The sequence below is a fragment of the Rattus rattus genome, chromosome 8, assembly GCF_011064425.1.
Source record: "Rattus rattus isolate New Zealand chromosome 8, Rrattus_CSIRO_v1, whole genome shotgun sequence".
NCBI lineage: Eukaryota > Metazoa > Chordata > Mammalia > Rodentia > Muridae > Rattus > Rattus rattus.
The window spans coordinates 112,318,277-112,343,968 of record NC_046161.1 but is presented as its reverse complement, the minus strand read 5'-3'; the positions used below and the strand labels follow the sequence as shown (position 1 = coordinate 112,343,968).

The window sequence follows — 25,692 nt, the reverse complement described above, 5'->3', positions numbered from 1 at the left end:
CTGTTTCCAGCCAATGGGCCACACGAATGCAGGCTGCTGGTATAGAGCTTGGCCAGTGGGGCATCCCTGCCCATCCTGAGGCAAATGAAGGCCAAGCTCAGCAGCCTGGCTCACCCTCGAGCCTGACCTCCTCACCTCTGTGTGTGTGTGTGTGTGTGTGTGTGTGTGTGTGTGTGTGTGTGTGTGTGTGTGTACGCACGCATGTGTGCTCACATGAGTGCATGTTTACATGAGTTTACATTCACTGTGTGAATGTAGCACCCTCAGAAGAGGGCACTGGAGCCCCTGGTGCTGGAATCACAGGCAGTGGTGAGTCAACCAGTATTGGTGCTAGGAATAGAACCTAAGACCTGTGCAAGCACAGTGCAGGCTCTTAACCACTGAGCTGTCCTTCCAGATCCATGAATACGTATTTTAGCCGTATTTTAACTCCCTTCCGTCGAAGGGACAACTGTGTATGTTTACATTCCAGGTTCCTGTCTGTGAGCACAAGGACCCCCATGTCACCCACGTGCCACCCACATGTCACCCCCTCCCCCGTGCTGCCCATACCTTCCACCACTCTTTCTAGCTGCAGTCTGCTTTCGTGTCATTTCTCTTCACCCCATTACCTGTCTGTGCCTCAGTTTCTTCTCTGACGAGCAAAGGACTCGGTGCTTTCCAGCACTGCTGTCACAGTTGGCTGCTGTTTAAGGTCCTTACTCTGCTCACTCTGGTTCCTTCCCTAGCACTCGAAGTTGTCAGCCCCCCCTTCTCCTCCCCCTCCCCCTCTTTCCTCTCTCTCATCCTTGTGCACCGTACATGTAGGCATGAGATCCATGCTCGAATGGATGGTGAGAAAAGGCAGAAGCACTTACCTGACCACAACCTACATTTCATGAAGTAACTGAACCAGAGAGAGAGAGAGATAGAGATAGAGAGAGAGATAGAGAGAGATAGAGAGAGAGAGAGAAACGAATGAACACTGCCGTCTTGTCTGCAGCTTCCTTTTCTCACTCAGTGTGTGTGATGAGAGACCCAGCCTGTGGTCTCGTCACTAAGCAGATGTGGGTCAAGACTGTGTTACTGGGTCGTTAACAGAATTTCTTTTTCCCTCAAGTGTCTTTCCTATTGGGAGACACTTTAACCTGACCAGACATTCTGTTGTGAATATTGTTACCCTTTCTATGACTGTTTGGGTAATGCGAGAGTTCTGTGTAAACAGTGTATTCCACTATAGACTGATACTGTAACTTAGTTCTAAGGCTTTCTCAGAGAGTGGAGCAGTCAAGCCTATGGCCTGAGCAAGTCATGTCTGTGTGTTTGTATCCACTGGAGTAGGAATTTCCTCAGGGAAGAAGTGGTCTGCTTGGACAGAATTCTTTGGGTTTTTGCAAGATAAACGTGTGTTAAAACTGTGAGAATTTCAACCCTGACGATCTTTGTGTATGTATGTGAAAAATATATTATACACATCTACATACACACACATATACACTTACATACACATGCCCCCCACATACATGTGAGTGCGTGCATGCATGTGCGCACACACACATATACTTCTTGGTGAGATCCTGCAGTCTTCTGCACACATGCACCACCAATGCGCGCTCTCACGCTCTCTCTCTCTCTCTCTCTCTCTCTCTCTCTCTCTCTCTCTCTCTCTTTTCTTGGTGAGACCCTGCAGTCCTCTGCACACACGCGCCCCCATGTGTTCTCTCTCTCTCTCTCTCTCTCTCTCTCTCTCTCTCTCTTTTCTTGGTGAGACCCTGCAGTCCTCTGCACACACGCACCCCCCATGTGTTCTCTCTCTCTCTCTCTCTCTCTCTCTCTCTCTCTCTCTCTCTCTCTTCTTGATGAGACCCTGCAGTCCTCTGCACACACGCACCCCCCTGTGTGTTCGTTCTCTCTCTCTCTCTCTCTCTCTCTCTCTCTCTCTCTCTCTCTCTCTTTCTCTCTCTCTCTCTTCTTGGTGAGACCCTGCAGTCCTCTGCACACACGCACCCCATGTGTGTTTCTCTCTCTCTCTCTCTCTCTCTCTCTCTCTCTCTCTCTCTCTCTCTCTCTCCCCTTGGTGAGACCCTGCAGTCCTCTGCACACACACATCCCCTGTGCACACATGCATGCGCACACACATGCCCCGTGCACACATGCACACACACTCTCCTTGGTGAGACCCTGCAGTCCTCTGCACACACACATGCCCCGTGCACACATGCACACACACTCTCCTTGGTGAGACCCTGCAGTCCTCTGAAGTGCATTAGGAAGCATGGCAGGGGAGCAGATGTTTGGAGGAGAAACACCACAGACATCCTTGCTTTGGGGACAGATGACACATCATCCTGTAACTAAACATTAGAAAGCCATTTCATTTTGAAGCTGACTCACTGAACAAATAATCTGAACTGCAGCTTGATGTTGGAGATTTTTAATTTAAAATGACTGTCACTGGCCCACTAGACTGGTAAATTATATAAACAAAAAGCTTTGTTTATAGTCAGCTGCTCCTTAAATCAAATAAATATAAAATCTAAGGCTCCCAACCAGCATTGTTGGGGGGCTAAGCAAGTGTGCCCCCAGCTGGGTGTGCACCACCAACTCTGTGTGTACCCCCAGCCCAGTGTGTGCACCCCCAGTTCAGTGTGTGCACCCCAGCTCAGCATGCGCACCCTCAGCTCAGTGTGCGCACCCCCAGTTCAGTGTTTGCACCCCCAGTTCAGTGTGTGCACCCCCCAGCTCAGTGTGTGCACCCTCAGCTCAGTGTGTGCACCCCCAGCTCAGTGTGTGCACCCCCAGCTCAGTGTGTGCACCCTCAGCTCAGTGTGTGCACCCTCAGCTCAGCGTGTGCACCCCCAGCTCAGCGTGTGTACTCCCAGCTCAGTGTGTGTACCCCCAACTCAGTATGTGCACCCCCAGCTCAGTATGTGCACCCCCAGCTCAGTGTGTGTACCCCCAGCTAAGTGTGTACACCTTCAGCTCAGTGTGTGCACCCCTAGCTCAGTGTGTGCACCCCCAGCTCAGTGTGTGCACCCCCAGCTCAGTGTGTGCACCCTCAGCTCAGTGTGCGCACCCCCAGTTCAGTGTGTGCACGCCCAGCTCAGTGTGTGTACTCCCAGCTCAGTGTGTGTACCCCCAGCTCAGCGTGTGCACCCCCAGCTCAGTGTGTGCACCCCCAGCTCAGTGTGTGCACCCCCAGCTCAGTGTGCACAGATGGACTAGAAGCAGAAGATGAACTTCTCCAGAGGATGGATGATCTTGGCATTGTTCTTTTAAGAGGAGGCAGAGGTGTGGTGAAACTGAGGTGGAACGAGGTTAGGTCTGGGGCCCATAGCTCTCCAGAACAGGCCTGGAGTGTCCCAGTCCCTGGAAGACTCTTCCAACCCCCACATCCATTTGCCACTTCCACATTAATTCAATGCTATGGTTTAGGGTTATTGCAGGTATAATTAAGATGACCTTAAAATGTAGAGAAGGCCCCAGCATACAGGCCCTTCTAATGTGTCTAGAGCTCAGGGTTAGGGTACCAGTGAGATGCAGAGCTTGTAGAGGACTGGATGCACAGAGATGATGCATTCTTTACTCAAGGTTAGGGTACCAGTGAGATGTGTAGAGGACTGGATGCACAGGGATGATGTCAGTGATGCAGAGCTTGTAGGACTGGACGCACAGGGATGATGCATTCTTTACTCACTTTGGAGATGGAGGGGACCACATGGCAAGGACTGTGGGGTAAATTTTGGAAGATGTCTCTAGACAGATCTTTGTGTTGACAGACTTTGGGGACAGTGGGACCCAGGGATCTCATGCCAGGGAAGGGAAAGACTGAGCCCTGGAAGTAGCAAGAACACAGACTTGAACCCACGTCCAGCACGAGATCACACACAGTTCAGCCACTTGCTAGACCACCAGGCAGGAGGGACAGAGCCCAGAGAGAGATGACATGTGGGACCACACCTGACTAGGACTGCTTAGCTCTGCATACAGCTTGCCGTATGTTTAAACCCAGGTCTGTGTCAGGACCCTGACGATGGACGAGGGAGTCTCTAGTTCCCAATGCAGCCATATTGATTAAATCACCTTTCTTGCTTTCCACTAGTATCTCTTTGATTGACATATGTGGGAGGGATGGATGAACCTTTTGGAAGAGTTTAGGCCCAGACCCTAACCCTAAATTAAACTTCAGTTATAGTAGGAGCTGAATGGGTCTTTAGCTGGTAGCCAGTAATTGAATGGGAACCTGAGTCCTCCTGTAGAGATCTGACCTCTGCAAATAGTGCGAAGATTAGAAATGGTCTCTCCTGTACTCAGCCTCTAGACTAGAGCGCTTCCTGGCACACTCTGATTCTGGCTTCATGGTCATCTGAGAGGTTGCCCCAAGCATGCATAGCCAACTACACATCTGAAGAGCATTGAGCCCTTAGCTGGACGTCTGTAAGCTGTTAGTGGGTGACAAGCTGCTGTGTGACCACAGTTCCTCATGGGCCATCCGTCTCTGTTTCTCTGAACTGCTGCTACTCAACTGAGGACTTTCTCTACTTGTCATAGACAGATACCATAGATGCTTGTGTTCTACAAAGACGGCAACATAGACATTTCCTACTTGGAGTCCAGTGTAACATGACCATGCCACTCCCAGTCTGTGATGAGTCCATCTGATATCCATCGATTCCCTTTGAACACTCCTCACTCAGGCTCACTGCTTGGACATTGGACATTCATGCTGGGAATGCCCAGGAGATGTGGAGGGGACAGTGGTAGATGCCCCAGCAAACAGAGTCAACCAAGAGGTTTTCTAATTGCCCCAGGTACAAAGGCATGTGAATGGGGCTCCTTCCCACACCTTCAACTCTCCAAGATACCCCATCCCCTGTCTTCCCAGCTGTGACCTCAATCACTAGGGGCTACAATCACTGGGGGCCAAAGGCAAGACCAAACGTTTGGCCCACAGAGCCTACAGACTTTGGAAAATGGTTGTTTTATGTAACTGCGTTTAAAGTAGTCACATGTTTTTCCCTAAAATAGCACGACAGTGACATCATTATAAAGACATCCTGAAAAACACATGAACAGAAGCAGAAAGTGTAGATTATCAGTCCCATGACACTTCATGGGTCAAAGCAATCACTTCCTGTTTCCTTTCAAGGGGAGAGACTGGAGTAGGTGACAGTGCAGATGCCAGAGAGAGAGAGGGAGGGAGGGAGGGAGACGGAGAGAGAGAGAGAGAGAGAGAGAGAGAGAGAGAGAGAGAGAGAGAGAGAGACAGAGACAGAGACAGAGACACAGAGACAGAGACAGAGACAGAGACAAAGACAGACAGACAGAGAGAGAGAGACAGAGAGAGACAGAGAGAGAGAGAGAGAGAGAGACAGAGAGAGACAGAGAGAGACAGAGAGACGTAGGTAGAGGAGACCCTTGGGGAGGATGTGTCCCTGCTGGGAGAAGTTGGTTTGTAGGTCCAGGCCTTTACTTCATGTATTTTGCTTCTGCTCTCGTCGTTGACACAGCCCCATGACAGAGGCAACTTAAGGGAGGAGGGATTCATTTTAGAAACTTTTTTACTTTGAGATTTGTTGTTCTTGTTTGCATTTTGTTTGTTTTGCTTTGGTATGGCAATTGGCACGTTTGTAGTGTATCCTGGTCACAGCCCCTCTTGTCCCCCTTCCCCCTTCTGTCCCCACCCCAATCACCTTATATTCTCTTCTTGTTCTATGGAATACAATGGTTCTGATCAGTGCTGCATGCCCCGGTTCTGGGGTTTGTCTACCCAAGCATGGCAACCTTCCAGTAGCCACACTGGACAGAGAAGGGGGGCCTCCTCCCCAGCAGGCAGGTCTCACTTGCTGCTAGTGCCTCGGCCCAGGGGAGGAGCCTCGTGAGCCTCTCCCCAGCCCACACTGGAAGTTGACCTGGCTTGGCCTTGTGCTGATAACCATGGCTGCAGTGGATTCATAAGTGTATAGACCCAGGCACAACTGAAGATGACGTTTCACAGGGTTCCACCCGTACTCCACTTCTTACCCGCCCCACCCGCCTTGTCTGCTATTTTCCCTGAGTTTAGGGCCTTTGATATAGATGTCCATTCAGAGCATGGCCTCAGCAGTCACTCCTCAGCTGCTGAGCAGTGGTGAATCTGCATCAGTGGCTGCCCACCATGGAGGCTGCCAAGACCGGGAGCAGCACTCAATGGGTATAAACACAGAGGTCTAGAAGGCCTTAGACACCAGGGCCACTTAGCAAAACAGTGAGAATAGGTCCCCTGTAGGGCCTGTGACTCTCCAACCAACCACAAAGTGCTTGGCTAACCTGGCCCTGCCCTCTCTGCCTTTGCTTTTGACTCATTTAGAGTCCATGTGTAAGTGTCATCTCCTGGTCTTTTCTCTATTGAATATGGCATCTTTCTCTGTAGCTCAGGCTGGCCTTGAATTCACCATGTGGATCAGGGTAGCCTGGACCTCATGAGCCTCCCGACTCAGTCTCCCCAGAGCTGGGCTTGTGTGTGTGTGTGTGTGTGTGTGTGTGTGTGTGTGTGTGTGTGTGTGGTGCGCGCACCACCATATCAGCCTCCTGCAGTGTTTCTGTGCCTGCTTCATTTTATTTAGAACAACCACCAGTGAGCGTCATCCCCAGTGACAGCTTCTGTCCTTTCCTTCGCTGACTGGCATGCTGTCACATGCCAAGGCCACACTTCTGTGCTCCTGTCCTCTGAAGGGCTCTCAGGCTGCTGCGGCTCAGGACTGCAGACACCTTGTGGGGAATGACGGCCATCCTCACTTCTGTGTTTCCGCCTGGGAAACCCACATCTCCCATTCCCTTTGCAGTGCCTGTGAGCACTGTGATGCCCTCTTTTATCTGTGTGTTATCACAGACAGACGAGCTCCTGGGAGGCCCATGCTACAGCCCTGTTTCTGTCTGCACAGTGTTATCAGTGACGCAGACAACAGAGCGCACATCTACAACAGAGGCAATGTGCTTGTCTTATCCTGCAAAATCGATTCTAACAAGATACTTTAAAAGATCATGCTTCCTTGAGATTTATTTCTAATATTTTAAGAAGTGTGTGTGTGTGTGTATGTGTGTGTGTGCACGTGTGTGTGCACGTGAAAGAGAGAGAAAACATGCCTATGTGCAGAGATGCTGCAGAGGCCAGAAAGGGGATGGAATCTCCTGAAGTTGGAGCTAAAGATCGTTGTGAGCCGCCCAGTGTAGGTGCTGAGAACTGAGCCTGCCTCCTCTGCCTCAGTAGTGTGTGCTCTTCACCACGGAACCATCTCTCCGGCAGCCAAATGTGGTCACTGTTAACCAAATCCATTTGGAGAATAAAGTTTTATTGGTACAGAGCCATGCCTGTCTGCCTCGGCATTCTTACAGCTGCCTTCACAGCTGCAGCTCAGCTGTGGTTGCCATAGAGACAGAGGGGCTGTGCAGGCCTGGTATTTACTCTGGGCTGCTGCTGTTTGTCTTGCTGTCCTTTCAAGTTAGTTTTTGTGGCACTGGGGTAAAATTTCTCCCACTGAGGTATGCCCCAGCCCCAGATTATGAAGTGTAATAAAAACCGGCTTACTTGGAAGATTCTGGTTTCATCAGGGCGATTTTCTCTAAAGTTTCATGAAATAATTATTCTGTTATAACTGATGATAATTTATAACCAGATTTGAAGAAAGAAAGTGCCTAGAGTAGACTGGGTGATTGGTGTCCAATTTTTTAAAAATTAAAGGCCATTAAAATTCATTGCGCATTAATTTATTTATGCTGGGAAGAAGCTAACGAGACAGAGATAAGAACGTGACAGCATCGCACGCCAGTGGTTCTGTGTGCAGTGTGCACTGGTTACAGCGTTTAACCCGGCATTACCTTGGTTGGTTGTCTTTAGAATAATCGAGAATTTTAATTAATTTTCACATTTAAATATCAATTAGGCTGAGCTGATCACTGTGAAGATGTCTTGTATTTGTGTTTAATTGCTGGAGCTGCGTGTATCCAGTTAGGCTTTCTCCATCAGAGATTACACAGTTAGACATGGGGGCTTCGTTCCACCCTATTAGGGTAGCAGTTTAAATTCATATCATCATACTGGTGCTAACCCCCTTTCCCTCCCCTTACAGGCTTGTGGCAGAAAGCAAACTGGTCCCGCTCATCTTCGAAGTAATTCTGGTAAGATTGCAAACATGTCCTTTGGAATTCAAGTGAGCGTTTCAGGTTTTGGGGTGAACTGTATGGTTGTCCCTCCCTCCCTCCCTCTCTTCCTCCCCCCTCCCTCCCTCCTTCCCTCCCCTCCTTCCTTCCTGCAGCACTTGTGTGCAAACCTTCTCTTCAGCATGCACGTCAGTAGGCTCCAGATCAGCCACCACACAGTCGTCTTCCTCAGAACTCAGAACAGCTTAGCTTCCTTTCCCCAACCAAGGACAGGCATCTTAAACAAACACTGCCCGTCAAACCACATCTTCGATCTGTGGCTCCTGTGTGAGGAGAATGAAATGTGGATCCCAGCACTGGCTTTCTTTGCCTGTGAAAATCTCCCCCTCAGACTCTGGTAATCTGAGAGTCGAGTTGCAGCTCAGAGTACGGGAGTGCCGCCAGCCACAGAAAAGTTCCCTTCTTCCCAGCACCCTAACCTGCAGAACTCAGGTGATGGAGGGAGCTTCCCTCATTCATTTCAAACTGTGCCTGTGTGGAAAAGCAAAGGCCAACCAACTGTGCCTCAGACCCTAGCTCCAGTGTTGGAGAGCTGGGTTTCCTTGGAGGTGTCTATCTCTGATGCCAAAGCAAACACCACATACTGTGTACAAAGAGTTGATGGCTGCGTCTCACTGTTCTGAAGGCAAAGGCTTGTGCAGGGTCTTGCTGTGACCCCACAGGACAGAAGGTGGGAAGGCAAGGAGTAGGCTTTGTGGAGCCACCCAGGAGGAGGGAGGAGAGATGGGGATGCTCTACCTCCTAGGCGTGTTATCAAGCACAGCTGTGGGGGCCAGATGTCAAGAACCACATGGTGAGTGTGGTGTCCAGTTAGAGGAATTGCTCAGAGTGCGGGAAGGGGGTCTAGAGGTGATGCTGGGAGGAAGAGAGAAGAGGGCGAGGAAGATATGCCTTCTGAAGCTGCTGGGTGGGACTTGTTTGGCTTGTCACAGCCCTGTGCATGCCTCTGCAAATGCTACTGTTGATTGGCAACCTGCTTGGGCTGAGTCATCGAAGCCACCTCTGAGTGTCTGTCTCCAGACACAAGTAGGCCATGGGGCTAGTGGCACAATAGATAGTGTAATCCGAGGATGGATTTGAGCTTGGAAAGACCTTGGGAGGTGTGAGGGGTGCGATGGGAGTGTGTGTACCATCCTGGCCTCCAAGTCTGTGTCCTGCCAACTGGGGCAGAGCTTCTCTATCAGGCATTTCCTGGTACTGTAGATAAAAACCTGGAACTATGAAAAAACAGATGTCCCTCCTTTGAGTCAGTTTCCTAGGTAACCAGGTCACCAGGTCACTGGGTCACTGGGTCAGCATCTCTCCACCCTCAGAGCACAGGCATCCCTTGCTTGCTGCTTGTTACAGACTTGAGTTGGTCTTGCTTTGGATGACAGTGGAGGCAGAAAACTGCTGAGTAGGGCCATAAAAGCTGCCACAGTGTAGAAAGCAAAGGAGCCACATTTGGTGTCTAAAGAGGGCAGTGACACAGAGGCTCCAGAGCTAGATCTTCCTGGCAGATGCTGTGATGACGGTGGGTCCCTGCTACGGGTGGCTCAGTTCCCTTGCTGACTGAAAAAAGTTCTCATCCTCCATGAAACTGTATGCTGTGGGGGAAAGCCTCACTTGTTCAACATTTGAAAACATGGACATCCGTCCTCAAGAGTTTGCCAAGGGAGCCTGAGAGGGCAACAGGGTTGGCTTCCCCAGCCAACATGGTGGAGGGGGTCTATGTTGCAGATGGCATGGGGGCGGTGGCAAGAGCATCACCTGAGCTCCACTCTCATGTGCAAGTGTGTGTGAGAGTCTTGTATTACTATGTGTGTGAGGATACATTCTGGATCAAAACGGGGGGCCGTGAAAGCAAACTGCCCATTCCTTTAAAAATAATAGTGCTTTTTCTCTGAGAATACCATACATGTATATGACACATGGCGATCTTACTCACCCCTAACTGCGCCTATCCTCACTTCCCAATCCCCACCCTCTCCCAACTTCACCTTTTTGTTTCTGTTTTTCTCAAGAATCCCCAGAGTGCAATTCACTCTGGCCATATGCTCCTGGGTTTGGGACCATTCACGGGGGCGTGGCCAATCAACAAGGAGCCTTCTGGGAACTCCTACTTCCTCTTCCAGCAGTCATCCGATGCAGCTAGCTCCTTCCTGCCCATGCTGCAGTGCTGGCTGGCTGACTCTTGCACACATCTTGTGCAGGCGACCCCTAGTGAGTTAGTGAGCACAGTGGCTTTGTGTGTTCTGAAACCACCTACACCAGGTTCCCCACCCCTTTCCTTTAAGCCCCTCCTCCATGATGGTCTCTGAGGCTTGGGGGCAGGGGCCACGATAGACATGTTCCTTTGCATCTGAAGGGTCCACAGATATTCTTTGACAGTTCTGGGTTGCTGCTTTAACCACCATTCAGTGTGCAAAGGAACTTCTCCAACAAGGTCTGAGAGAGGCACAAACTTGTGAGCAGAGAGAGGAATCTAAAGGGCACCTCGCTACGCGTTTGGTTAGCAGAGTAATAGATACTCGTCATTCTGTCTGTTCAGTTAGCAGAGTAATAGATACTCTTTCTGTCCGTTCAGTTAGCAGAGTAATAGATACTCATTGTTCTGTCTGTTCAGTTAGCAGAGTAATAGATGCTTGTTGCTCTGTCTGTTCAGTTAGCAGAGTAATAGATACTCATTGTTCTGTCTGTTCAGTTAGCAGAGTAATAGATACTCGTTGTTCTGTCTGTTCAGTTAGCAGAGTAATAGATACTCGTTGCTCTGTCTGTTCAGTTAGCAGAGTAATAGATACTTGTTGCTCTGTCTGTTCAGTTAGCAGAGTAATAGATACTCGTTGTTCTGTCTGTTCAGTTAGCAGAGTAATAGATACTCGTCATTCTGTCTGTTCAGTTAGCAGGCAGAGTAATAGATACTTGTTGTGGCCGTCCCGGCCATCTCCATGTCTAAAATTCCAGCAGGAAGTTCTTTCTGGCAGGTGTCGTGCTGCGCCTTCATGATCAGCAGCGGTGAGCATTTAGTTAATGCTCGCACCACTATTAAAGCCTGGCTGTCCCGCCCTCTTTCCCACAGGGAGTGAGGAATCCAAGAGGATATTCAGTGTTTAGGTTCCTTGTTGGATATTATTTGTAACTTTCATATTTACTTGTTGGTGGGGGGACCTACATGCCACAACACGTGTGTGGAGGTCAGATGACAACTTTCCATCATGTTGGTTCTGGGGACCAAACTGGAGTCATTAGGCTTGACTGAAAGTACCTTCACCCACGGAGCCCTCTTGTCAGCAGTGGGATTATTTAGAGAGGATGTGTGGCGTTGAGTGAAGAATAAACAAGGGACAGCAGCTACTTCTATGAGGTCAATTCCTACTGTGCTTCCATCTGTCTTCATTCAAATAGCCTGTGTCCTCCTCATTAGCATACACACTAACCAGTGCTATGTGTGTGGCAATCTGTGGACACAGCCCTTCCTCTCGGGATTCCCCACCAGCTCTCCCTGTTCCGTGAAGGACACATCTGCATCTGATGTTTCTGACCTGAAGCAAACCTTCCAAACCTGTGGCCCTCACAGTTGCTGTCAACCAGGTGACCTGGGTGTCACAGCCGTAAACAATTGATCTCTCATTTATTCCCTCTGCATAAAGGGTTACAGAAGTCTCTGTCTACGCAAGTCTGAGAAGACGTGAAGAGTAAGAGTTCTGAGTTGAATTGTGATGTTTTGCTCTCTGTCTGATAAACTCCCTGTGCACTTTACAATTGGCCTGTTCCTGGAGTTAAGGAAATAGCACATACCTCTGTGTGGTTTGACATCTGAGTCTGAGGGCCTGTGTTGCGTGTGGCGTGTGTGTGGCATGTGCATGGCATGTGTGTGGCATGTGCCACGTGGCATGTGCTTGTGTGTGGTATGTATGTAGTATGTGTGTGGCATGTATGTGGCATGTGGCATGTGTGTGGCATGTGGCATGTGCATGATGTGTGTGGCACATGGCATATGTGTGGCAACCTCTGTGGGTGGTGGGATCTGAACAAGGCCCAGTAGAAAGATGGTGAGGGACCCCATGCAATCGAGGTTACCCATCAACAAGACAGCAGCACACCTTGATTCCTAGCATGGCAGCCTACAGTGACCTCTGGGTGACTCTTCTCTTCACTCTGCCCAAAGCTGTCTATGGTTAAAGCCTGTGTATGGGCTTTGCACCTTGTAGCTTTGTTCTTCCTTCCCAGAGTTCCTTGTACCCACATGCATTTTGTTTCCTTGGTGAGCACTCGCCCTGAAAAGGGTTTTCTGGTGCAAGGGTAGCTCAGCAGTAAGGAATACCACAAAGTCACCCATGCAACAAACCTCACACAGGAAATTTACTGGATAGAAACACAGAACGGAGGCTACCTCTGAGCGGGAACAGAGACAGCGGGCTGGAGGAGGGGAGGACTTTTATAGGGTCTCAGGAGCATGGCCAGTGAGCGGCTGGAAAAGTATTGCTTCACCATCGACCCTGAGTCACCCACCGGTCCCTGCTCTGGAGCAAGCCAGAGATAGGGTGATTTTCCACAAGCCTGTTACCCTCCATCCCCCTCTTCTCGTGGGCAGGAGTCACTGGCTTCTTCTCTGTGGCAGGCACCCAGGACCAAGATGAAGAAAGCGGGCCGAGAGCTGGCACGCATGTGTTGCTCTCTTCTCTCTCTGGGTATCCTGTGACCAGGTGCATCACATTCCACTTTCTTAGGACTGTGAGCCGCCATCGCACCCCCCTCCCTTCCTTGGGGTTCCTGTGTCCAGGAATTTCTCTGTGCCACAGGGAAAAAGCCAAACAGAGGGTGAGAGAAGAGCTTCCACCCCAGAGGAAAGGGTGTGCTCTGCTGTGTGTGTGTGTGTGTGTGTGTGTGTGTGTGGAGGGGTGTATCTCTCACACTGACCTTGGACGGGATTCAGGGGTGAAGGAAGAGCTATCCTGGAAGGGGAAGGACTCTAGGTAGAGAGTGGTGGGTCAGCGGACAGGGAGAGTGGAATGTGCAGAGACATGAGTGGGTTTGAAGTGGTAGCTCCGGAGGCTGCCGGCCAGGCCTTTCTGCTGTTCTTGGTACTGATTTTGGGAAGGCACCTTAACAGGGCGCAGGCTGGTCCTTTTCTTCTGTGCCTCTCTCAAAGCATTGCAAGTAGCATTAAAGTGTGTTTTAAATGTGAGTTTGGATGAAGCAGCCTTTGAACGTTCCTGTAACTCTAATCTCTCATTTTATTTCTATGGTTTATGTTGTGGCTACTTCAATAAATCATTTTAATGCCAAGTGATATAGGCAAACTCTATTTTATTGGAAGAAAAATCTTTATTCATGGCAGATTTTCCAATATGTGCCAAAATGCTGCTGTCGTGATATTTTATGCGCCTGTTTCAAAACAAACAGTTGCAAAGCAATTTCAATGGCGAATGTGAACAATAAAAATGTGATTAGCGGTTCACGAGCCTGGCGGTCCTGTTGTTCTAACGGCTCCCGCACTGCAGGGGAAGGGAGCCATAGTAAATCTCTGGAGTCAGCCCTGTCTTCAGAAAGGCATCTCTTTATGGACCTTTGGTGCCTCGGGATTTCATCTCCCAGATGCTAGGGTGGCCCGGCCGCAGCCCTGCCACAGCCCTGCCTTGTGTAAGGAATGGTTTGGGTCCTGCACACTCAGGTTTTACCTCTGAATCTCTCAACTCCAGTTGTCCTAATTTGTGGGAATTGCTTCTTGGGGATTGTGTGCAGGTTCCTTAGGACGTTTGGAATCCAGATGCTTGTGTGACATGCTCTTGAGAGTCTCCTATGCAGATGGACAGACGTTTCCTAGCACAGGAAGCAAGATGATATTAACGCTCCAGAAGGCTCAGGAGCATGCCTTTGGAGGGTGCCACCAAATGGATGTCAATAATACCTGGGCACACAGTAGGTTCGTCTCATTCCAAAAGCCATTTGTGCTGTCAGGGCTTCTGTAGCTCACAGAAAGGAGCTATCTCTGTATAGCCCATTGCTATTGGCCACACGCAGGACCCCACCACTGCTAATATCCTTACTGATGTGAAATTAGACGGGCAAGGTATTTCACAGGTAAAAGCACTCCCCATGCAAGCCTGACTATGTGAGCTTGGTCTCTGGAGCCCACGTGGAAAAGCTGACCTGTTGACTTTCGTCTGTGATCTTGGCAGGATGAGAGACAGACAGGAGAATCATCTAGAAGCTCTTACGGCACTTAGCCTGGAGTTTGGATATAGGGTCAGAAACAGTGAAAGAGACCCTGTCTCAAAACAGAGTGGAAGGAAGAAATGGTGTCCCAAAAGTTGTCCCCTGACCTGGACAGGTGTGGTATTTGTGCCCACATCACACATACCACACACACAACAACAGTAATTTATAAATGAAATTTGAAGGTGGGTTCACACAGGTACAGGCTTCGTTCTTTAGGCTATAGACTTGTATTTGGAAAATGCTTTTTCATGACTAGGGTACAATCGCAGGTATGTGGTGGGGACATTAAGTTGGTCACAACAGCAACAGTGTGTTACTGAGTAGGGCCACATCGGCTGAGCAAATGCGCCAAAGTAAACAGGATTAGAAAACCAACTTCCCTGTGATCAGCCAGTTGCTTTAGAGAAGACATCCTCAAACAAGATAAAACCTTGTATCATGCACAGCTTAGAAAAGCAGGGAGTTTCGTTTGCTTTTGGCTGTTCACAGAGAACACATTCAGCATTTTACATGTGTGTAGTATGTTTGTTCACAGAGAACACATTCAGTATTTTACATGTGTGTAGTATGTTTGTTCACAGAGAACACATTCAGCATTTTACATGTGTGTAGTGTGTTTGTTCACAGAGAACACATTCAGCATTTTACATGTGTGTAGTGTGTTTGTTCACAGAGAACACATTCAGTATTTTACATGTGTGTAGTGTGTTTGTTCACAGAGAACACATTCAGCATTTTACATGTGTGTAGCATGTTTGTTCAAAATGGAGCTGTGCTAAGGACCTGGTTTCTTTTGTACCAACTGCAGCAGTGCTGGTTGGATGCGAGTATGAATATGCTTGCACTCGTGCGTGTTCCTTATCAGGGACGTCGCCGCACCGCAGTCATTTAGTTGACCCCGTTAGGAGACATTTTGTGTCTGCCATTTCTCCATACCTGTGTGGAATGTTTTATTTTCATGCACATCTCCTAGAAAACTCAAAACAGCTCCTTCATCTCTTTAGTTGAAGTTACAACTATGTTTTTGCCCCTTTATTGTATTATGAATAGTTTTCTTAGTTAAAAATACGTCCATTTCTTGGTGTGCTGCTCCAAGTTTATACACAGTTGAGTGTAGGGTGCAGTGCCTGTGCATACAAGCAGGGGCCAGAAGAGGGCGTGGCTGTCCTCTGTCACTCTTCATCCTTTTGAGGAAAGGTCTCTCTCTCCCTGGATTGGGAACTGTTTCCTTGGCTTAACTGATAGCCAGCTAGATGCAGTTATCCTGCTGTCTCTGACACCGGGAGCTTGTGCTGCAAGGATAGCCACTCCCTGTTAACCTGCTGTGTCTGCTCTGCACTTTTGTAGAACCAACCCCTCTAACTGCTGGGCCATCTCTCTAGCCACTCTCACCAGTGTTAAGGTAATTCATGATTGATGTGTAGCAATGTAAGAGGATTTTAATATTCTGTGTCCCGCAGTTCTGCTGAATTCAGAGTTCCATCAGTTTTGCAGTTAGGCGTCTTTCTGTGCAGTGTATGTAATGTTAGTTTCTTGACTAGCCCTTCCCCCCTGTGATGGGCTGTGGTGAACACCATGGCTGGCCCCACCCCAGTGATGTGCTGTGGTGAACATCACTGCCTTGATCTGCTTCTAGCAGAAAAGCTCTTAGTTTTTCACTGTTCAGTATGACATGAGCCACCATCTGCCGTATTTAATTTTACTAAGGTACTTTTTTTTAGGTTGATGAAAGTTTGTCCTGATGTTGAATTTTGTTAAATGTCTTTTCCTGCACCCATTGAGAGGATGCTGTTATTTTCGTCCTTTATTCTGTTGCGTTTGTATCTCTGTGGAGGCTGAACCATCCTTGCAGTCCACAGTCAGCGTCACTGGGTCGTGACTTGTCACCCTCCACCATACTGACTTTCTGCACTTACTGGTACTTTGTCGAGGGCATTACTGCTCTTCCGGGATATAGTTTCTTCTCTTCTGGTTCCTGGTCTGGCTTTTGTGTGGGTAGCACCAGCCTCTCAGGTGTTTAGAAGTTTCGTATGACAGTCAGTCATTGGCGGGGTCTGAGGAGGATTGGAATTACTTGTTAAATGCTTGGTGGAACTCACTGTGGCACAGTCAGGGCCTGGGCTTGCTGCTGGTGAGTTCCTTGTTGTCTTTGCTCACTGGCCACGCTTAGAGTCTTCGCTTCTCCATGATTTACTCTTGGTGGGTAGTAGTAAGTTCGGAAAATTCATCTGCTTTTTGTAGATAACTGTTGTTGTAAATAAATAAAAAAAATGAAATGAAAATAAAAACGGTAAAGGTTTTTCTCTGGGTGTTTTACCCTGCTAGGGTTCCACACCTCAGTGCCCCAGATATCTGCTAGATATCTTGGCGGAAACAAAGCCCAGCCACACACTTTCTTACACTGAGACTCTTACATAAAAGAACACACCACACAATAATCTTAGATCCAATTGGTAGGATATAATTGTCCACTTAAACATACAAAGCCCGGTACCATCCATCCCTTGCACCTTTTATTTGCCAGGTCTCCAGCTTCTCCTTCTCCCACAACGACTCCTTGCTTCTCCTCTCTCTCTCTCTCTTTTCTTTACTCACTCTCCCAAATATATCAACTCTTCCATGCTTTAGTTTCTCCTTCTCTTACAACGACTCCTAGCTTCTCCCCTCTCTCCATCTCCTGTCTCTTCTAACTCTTCTCAGTTCCCCATCCTGTCTCTAAACCGTCCCCTTTTCCTCCTAGCTTCCTTCTCTTCCCCCTCACTCTCTCAACTGTTCCATCCTCTCCCCCTCCTGCTCAGGTTCCACTGGCTCAACTGTCGCCAACTGTCCTCTCTCAACCTATTTTCTGAATCTAATCCCCCTCTTGCTCCTGACTTTTCCCTCTGTCCAAATCTCACGCTCTTGCCTTTATTTAACAAATTCAGAGAAAATTTCAAGGCAAACCACAACAGATAACTAACTGAATGCTTGGCATAGAATTATTCCTGTGGCTCTTACTTTATTTTGGGTTTCTTTTTGTTTACTTATTTACTTGATACAGGGTCTCTATACAACCCTGACTGGCTGCATCTTGATATGTAGCCAGGCTGGCCTTGAGTTTGTTGAGATCCACCTGCCTCTGCCTCCTGAGTGCTGGGATTCAAGGCGTGCACCACCCCATCCAGGAATATTTTGTATTTCTGTGATATCAAGTCTATATGTTTATAAGTTCATTTATCATCTTATGACGTTCCCATTAGTTGCACGTGTTTATTTTTGAAGTGATGGGGGCTGATTCAGGCTTTCACTGCTGAGTGCCTACCTCACCCACCACAGGCAGGACCGTCAGTGCCCCTGTCAGAGTCAGCATGGCCTCTTGTTTTCCAGTCACTTCTGCTCTGGTGTGTGCTCCTTGTCTCTCACCCTCACTCTGTGTTTGTGGTCTTGCTGTCACTATTTCCCTTGGGATGTAAACTCAAGGGATGTGTTTGTTAATTTGATATCTTCAATCTTAACACAGGTATTTATAGCAACAGGAAGCCACGCAGATGTCCTAGCTGTGCCTGGGTATCTGGTACTTCCTGTGTACTTTTAGTGTGCCCTGAGTGCCCAGTGTGCCTTTTATGCTTACTAACTTATACCTTTGGCTGTTGTTCTACCTCTGTTTGCGTTTATTGCACACATATTCCCCCTTATGTGATATACCCCAAGAAATATCCCACACCCCACTATTTTCTTCTCTTTCATAATTAAATTCTCCTAAATACTGAAATGTGTGGCTGGGATGGGACTCGATGGTAGATGGCTTACTTAGCAAGTGTAAAGCCAGCGCAAAAGAGATCTTCCTGTCATGTAGAAGCGTCCTTCCTACCAGCTCCTGTCTACTAAGGACGTCTCAGCACCATGCCTGTTTAGGGCAGTTTCCATCACGCACATTGCAAAGCAAAGCTCCCAGGAGTCCATATTTGCTCACGGTCTTACTTCTCCTAGCATGTCTCTCATGACCACATTCTTATAGAGTGACATCTCAGTCACCTAAGGTGTCTCTGCATCTCAGGACCTTTTATTTTGCTCTTCCCTCCCAGCCATCTGCATAGAATTTTCTTAGGAAGGACCATATCTGTCTCCCATCCTAACCCTTCACTGGATGCACCTCAGGATTAAACAGTCTCTCACTGCATTTCTAGTGGATCATTACAGACTGGTGGACTTATTCTTAATGTTTTGGTGAATTGGTGTTGAGTTCTACTTACTGAGAAGGGAGGAATGGTGGCATCTGCTGAAGTTCCAGATCTCTCTGTTTTTGAGTCTGTCTGTGTCTCACTGTCTCCCTGTTTTGCAGAATTGGTGATAAGAGCATATATGCCTAGAGCTTCTGTGGTGTACCAATCACTTCAATTGTCAACTTGGAACAGTCTACAGTCACCTGAGAAGGGAGTCTCAGTTGAGGGATTGGACTGATCAGACTGGCGTGCCTGTGAGGACTATTTTTCTTGCTAATCACTGTAGAAGGCTTATCCCACTATGGGCAGCACCATTCCATAGGAGGACAGTCCTGGCTTACACAGGAAAGCTAGATGAGCATGAGTGGGTGTGGGTGTGGATGCTGATGCATGTGCTGGTGTGTGTGTGTGTGTGTGTGTGCATGTGCTAGAGGGCCAGCAGGCAAGCAGTGTTCTACTGGCTTCTGTGTCAGGTTCCTGTCTTGAGTTCCTGCCTTCCCTCAGTGAAGGACTGTGACCTGGAAGTATAAGCTGAAATAAGTCTGTTTGTCCCTCAGGTTGCTTCTTCTCAGAGTTTCCTCACAGCAGGGGGAAGGGGAGCAGGACTCAAGTTTTCCTGGTGAACTCAGTCTTTACGTAATCTGACCAGCATCATTTCACCCTTACCCAGTGTCTCTGTTCCTGTGGTTGGCCGTTTCTGCTGACGCCAGGGTGCTGTACTTCCCTTTTTATGTTTTCTTCTGTCCTGTGCCTGTCCAACATCCTAGACCTTTATACAGTAACTGAGTTTCTTGCAGACAGCGTGCAGCTGAGCCATTCTCATTTGTAATCTATGTGTGAAATTGTCTTTTTCAGCAGTCCATTTAGATCTTTTATACTTAAGGAGATGATTGACATGTTTGGGTATTGCCTGTTGCTTTATTTATTGACTTTTCCATCTGTTTACATTCTTTTCCTCTTAGTTTTCTGTGGATTACTTTAACATTGTTTAGAATTTCATTCTGGTTTATATGTAGTAGTTTTGACTAAATGTAGTAGTTTTGACTAAATTTCTTCATAAAGTTGTTGGTGTGTGTGTGTGTGTGTGTGTGTGTGTGCACTCTGTTCCTTCCTACTGTACATGAAGGTGTCTGTCTTCTCTGTGCATGGACCATGCTTTCTGTTCTCTTGCTACCTTTAACCCCAACTGGCTCCTCTTCTTGCCCCTCCTGACTCTGCCACATCCCTCTGTCATTGGTGCTGAGGGCACCCAGTGCATCCTAAAGGACAGGAGGCCAACGGGCAGCTTTCCATTGGTAGAATTGGTCAAGTCCTTCTGGGTCACCAACTTCCTGCAGCAGGAGCCGTCTCTTGTTGGGTTCCACTGTGTTCCTGCACTTAGCTCACCAAGGGCTAGGAGCAAGTGCTCAGTAAATACCTGTGAGAGCCAGTGTGTGCGTAACGAGGATGGTGGTGAGTCCATGCCGGGATGGGCCAAAGAGTCTGGCTTAACCTCAGAACCTCTCAGTGCCACAAAAGAATGTTGAGCAGAGAACTGGTCTTTGCATTTCCATTTAGAAAGTTCTACCTGGGAGGCTTCTGTGTGGAGAGCATTTCAGAGCGTGTGGATTAGCCAGGGGCTATTACCCAACCTGTCCCTTCATGTGCCACTTTCCTGGGAGTTCTTTCTTTCTTTCATTAACATGTGTGGACAGACTCTCTCCCCTGTGGTAGGGGAGGAATGGATTTCACATTGTGAAGCTAAGGAAGGAAGAATGTTGTTGTCCTTCTCCAACATACCCATGTCTTAGCATCTAGGCTATATTACAGGAGTTAAGGCTATGACACTGGAACAAGGGTGGACATGGGACCAGTGTTGACCTTAAGATAGGGAGGCTGCTCCAGATGATCCTGTGAGTCCTGAAACAAGGAGGGTCCAGAAAGCATAGAGGGGGTTCTGAGTTTTGCATGAGAGAGACCAATCTGGCCAGCATAGGCTTTGGCATACACACTCATGCCTTTTCTTGTAGCTGTGATAAAGCAGCTAACAACAGCCTGAAGGGGGAAGAACTTACTTTGTCTGCTGGTTTGAGAGGATATAGTCTATCAAGGAGGGGAAAGCTTGGTTGTGGAATGTGTTCCACTGTGGTGGTGGGTCCGTCATGTGGATCATGAGGCTGAGAGAGAACAGGAAGTGGAGCTGAAGATAATCAAGGCCCTTACCAGTGACCTACCTACTTCAGTGGGGTCTCATTCCCTAAAGGTTCCACAAACTTCTAGGGGCCAGGTGTTCAGGAACCTGTGGAGACAGTTCCCATTCAGAGCGTGACAGATGAAAGAACATGGCCACCTCTAGAAGCTGGAAACCATGAGTAAGCAGACTCCCCAGATGCTCCAGAAAGGCAGCATTGAGCCTTCGAGGTGTGTCTCTCATTCTCTAGTACTCTAAGGACGAAGTGTGAGCCTGCAAGGTGTGTCTCTCACTCTCTAGTACTCTAAGGATGAAGTGTGAGCCTGTGAGGTGTGTCTCTCTCTCTCTAGTACTCTAAGGATGAAGTGTGAGCCTGTGAGGTGTGTCTCTCTCTCTCTCTAATACTCTAAGGACGAAGTGTGAGCCTGCTCTCTCTCTAGTACTCTAAGGATGAAGTGTGAGCCTGTGAGGTGTGTCTCTCTCTCTCTAGTACTCTAAGGATGAAGTGTGAGCCTGTGAGGTGTGTGTCTCTCTCTCTCTAATACTCTAAGGACGAAGTGTGAGCCTGCGAGGTGTGTCTCTCCCTCTAGTACTCTAAGGAGGAAGTGTGGGCCTGTGAGGTGTGTGTCTCTCTCTAGTACTCTAAGGACGGAGTGTGGGCCTGTGAGGTGTGTCTCTCGCTCTCTAGTACTCTAAGGAGGAAGTGTGAGCCTGTGAGGTGTGTCTCTCGCTCTCTAGTACTCTAAGGACGGAGTGTGGGCCTGCGAGGTGTGTCTCTCGCTCTCTAGTACTCTAAGGACGGAGTGTGAGCCTGTGAGGTGTGTCTCTCGCTCTCTAGTACTCTAAGGACGGAGTGTGAGCCTGTGAGGTGTGTCTCTCGCTCTCTAGTACTCTAAGGACGGAGTGTGAGCCTGCGAGGTGTGTCTCTCGCTCTCTAGTACTCTAAGGACGGAGTGTGAGCCTGTGAGGTGTGTCTCTCGCTCTCTAGTACTCTAAGGACGGAGTGTGAGCCTGTGAGGTGTGTCTCTCGCTCTCTAGTACTCTAAGGAGGAAGTGTGGGCCTGTGAGGTGTGTGTCTCTCTCTAGTACTCTAAGGACGGAGTGCGTCACTTTAAGCTGTGAGGCTTCTTACTATTCTTGATCTCATCAGTGAGGAGAACCTCACCGCTCCCTCTCATTCTGTGTACATGGGTGTTTTGTCTCTGTCTATGTCTGTGTACCGCGTAGACCAGAGGTGGCCATAGAATCCTCTGGAGCCGGAGGTACAGACGCTTTTGAAGCTGCCATGTGGGTGCTGGGAACTGAACGTGGGTCCTCCAGAAAAGCATCTTGTGCTCTTAACAATGAGCCATCTCTTCAGCCCCCATCATTTTACACACACACACACACACACACACATACACACACACACACACACACACTCACTCACACACTCACTCACACACTCACACACTCACACACAGTAAGTGGACCACAGAAAATGCTGAGGGAATAGAACAGTCTCAGAGGCCTCAGCTGAGGTTAAACACATGGGAATGGATGCTCCTGCTCTGTGTGCGTTCTGTGGGAAATGGAAACACCACCTGTGTTTGATGGTGATTCCTAATTGAAGTCCACGCTGTGATTTTTGATCCACACTGGGCAAAGCAGAACTGATGCATTTACCCGTGTTGTCCCCATAGTTCATGAGTCAGGGATTTCTGTGCTGTGTAACGGGAAATCCATCACTTGTATGCATAGAAAGGGAGACGGCTTCCCATCTCTGTCTGTCTGCCTGTCTGTCTCCTGAGATGTTCCCTATTCTACTGAAACTCTGGATTTTAACTTTATTTTACCATAAAGGATTCACTAGCATTCCCATAGCTCCAATCCTTTAAAGCTTCCCAGAGGGATTCCTTGTAAGCCTGTTGTGGCTTATTTTGAGAGCTGGTCAGATGTGCTGGGGCTGAAGCAAGGTCCAGTCTTGATGGCTGCTCAGGGAGGGATGGGCACCATGAGGCAGGGCCCGCCATCTCAGCTCTTCTCCGTCATTTTGCAGCTGGGGATTGTAAATGAGCTGTTACTCTAGCTAGTCTGTGCGTACGCCTCACAGTCCTGGTATTTTATTTACAAGCTACCAGCCTAGATCAGGCAGGGTTTGAGCTATTGTAACTTCTGTCCCAGCCACGTGTCCCTTATTACTTGCTGTTTGAATCTCACCCAGTTACTCTCATGGTCCAGACCCTCTCCTGGCAGTGGCCTCCTCCCTTCCCCTCCTCTCTCCTCTTTTGTTTAGTCTCTCCTGAGACCCCTCATTCAATCCTCAAATTCTGCCTTTCTCTCTCTACTGCCCGGTCACAGGCTCTAGGCTTTTATTAACTAATTAACTTTAAATTGGGGAGCAATTTGCTATCACTTGCTATACGTGACGATCTGCTCGTCAGGGGCAGCCAGATCTTGGGGGCCAGTATTTAGCCGTTGAATACATAGCAGCACCAGACCAACCCCAACATGGGATTCTCAGAGTATTCCCTGTGTCCACTTGTCCCTCAGGGGTGTCTAAGAACTCCAGAAAGGCAGGGATTGACTGTAGTGAACAGTGTGTCAGAAATAAAGTTTTTTATTTATTTATTTAATTATTATATATAAGTACAATGCAGCTGTCTTCAGACACTAGAAGAGGGCATCAGATCCCATGACAGATGGTTGTGAGCCACCATGTGGTTGCTGGGAATTGAACTCAGGACCTCTGGAAGAGCAGTCAATGCTCTTAACCACCGAACTGTCTCTCCAGCCCCAAGATTTGTTTGTTTGTTTGTTTTTAATCAAAAAGTTATTCTTTAGTTAACATACCTCAGAAAGATTTGTTAAAGGTTTTTGGCAACAAATTTTGAAGACCATGCAGCAATATAAATTCCCATGTGGGTTTCAGTGTCTCCTGACCTGGGTTCTGCTTGTAGGTCCACCCCTGTAAACCTGCCATCAGATGGAATCTGTACATTTTATTTTGGGGACCAATATGACTTGTCATCGGCATTCCATGGCTGGATATTTGCATATATCCATTTTACGTCCATGCGTACCACACGTGCATACTTCTTCGTGCCACACAGATGGCACGTCTGTCCATCATGTGTCTAGTTTTACTTATCCAGGATCTCACCATGTAGCCCAGGCTGTCCTGCACAGCTTCTGGCCATCTCTCCAGCTCCCTCAGCCCTGCAGCTTCCCCATCCCACTAGAAAAGCTGACATGTGGTCTTTTCATCATGCATGTGTACTTGTGAGAAATTCTTTCAGATCTCTAACACTCTCACACCCCCATTCTTCTCTCTCTTCCTGCCCCCTCTTTCCCATGAGGGGGATTGAACCTAGGGCAGGGCATCATACAGGCTAGGTTGGCACTCGCTGCTGGGCTGTGTTCACTTTTTATTTTGAGATGGAATCTGGCTAAGTCACCTGCATCTTTTTATTTTTAGTTTTGGGGACCAGAAAGCTTTCTTAACTGTGTTCCTCCTTCCCCCACTTTCTGAGAGCTGGGCTGCAAGGCTTGCAGCAGCTCCCTGTTTGCTTACCTTCTATAAGGGAATCTTCACATTCCAATACTTTATTCAACCTTGTTTCTTTTACTAGAGCAAGCCCAGGGCTAGCAGGTACTGAGGGCAAGCCTGGTCTCATGGTGACCTGACCCTTGTTCTTGTCTAAGTAATGTTCCCCCTCTTTCCCTTCCCTTTCTCCCCTCTCCTCATTCCTCTAGAGATCACACTCCTTGGATTTTGATAGGAATTGTGTTGAATTTTTACCCCTTATAGGTAGTGTGGACATTTGACAATTTCAGATCTTCTAAATAATGAGCATAGGGCATTTCTAGTCCTGGGTGGCTCAGCCCTTAGCACACAGCTTTAATCCTTCTGGCTGGAATGCAGACACACCCTTAGTGTACAAACACTGAAGGTAAAGTTAGTTTGTAGAAGGAAGCACTTATATTTGAAAGTGATGTCTAATTGAGTGGCAGACGAAGTAATGAATCAGAGAAAGATTTGACAAAATCGAATATGTCCACCTCTCATGAGAACAGAGAGGAAAGGGAATCTACTTAAGGGAGAGACAGACAGTACAGAAAGAAGAGTACAGTACAGGAATACAGTAGAGTTAGTGGAGAGCAGTGCAGTAGAGAGGGAGAGTAGAGCAGCACAGAGAAGGCAAAGGAGAGAGTTTTACAGAGACAGATTGGAGAGAGAACAAGGTAGAGACAAGTGAAGACGTAATGAGCCAGAGAGCGAGGAACCAGAAGAGTAGCGCATGTCGCCTGAGTTAGTTTGAGGCCAAGTGGAGGAATTGAGTAAGATACTAAGAGACGCTAGCTTGACTCAGTCAGCTTGGACAGAAATTTTGAGCAAGAACAGCTGAGTCGATCCAGCCAGCCAGAGTTCAGAAAGAACAAGAAAGGGTTTCAGAGGCTGAAAACATTCTAGGCGTAGACTAGATTGTATGGAGGCTAGAAGCTTCCAGGAGTGGCCTAGGTTAGCAGACTGGGAAAGTAAGCCTCCAGATGACATTTACATCAATGTTGGGAGCCAGCCCGGCCTGGAATGGTTTGAAGTAGGACACAGTGTTGGACATAGAGGTAGCTTTAAAGACTGATGGTCTCTGGCCTTCCCACTCTCTAACTACATTGAATTATGAAGCTGCTGGCATCTAAAAAATTGTAAAGAATTTTCTTGCCTATTCTGTGGTTGAAAACAGCTGACTTGGGCGATTAACACCTGTAGCCTACCAGTGCACAGAGGAAGGGGTATTAAGTAAAGGATTGTTGGGGGTCCTTTCTCTCTGGCCCAGAAGCCTCTCCTTTCACTTGTCAGGCAGAGGGAGGTTTGGAGCAATGAATTTACTTGAACCAGGAGAAGAGAGTCATCCTAGCAGAAGGAAAAGCTTTTACACAAGCAAATATGCATAAACACAC

At 48.1% G+C, this 25,692-nt stretch overlaps 1 protein-coding gene across 1 annotated transcript in view; it reads left to right on the top strand.

Annotated features, from left to right (window-relative positions):
- Ulk4 (unc-51 like kinase 4) overlaps positions 1-25,692 on the top strand; it is a 287,817-nt gene that overhangs the window by 114,750 nt on the left and 147,375 nt on the right. Inside the window, exon 31 of the mRNA XM_032911193.1 lies at positions 8,088-8,136. Coding sequence (XP_032767084.1) covers positions 8,088-8,136 — 49 coding nt within the window. The remainder of the gene's footprint in view (positions 1-8,087; positions 8,137-25,692) is intronic.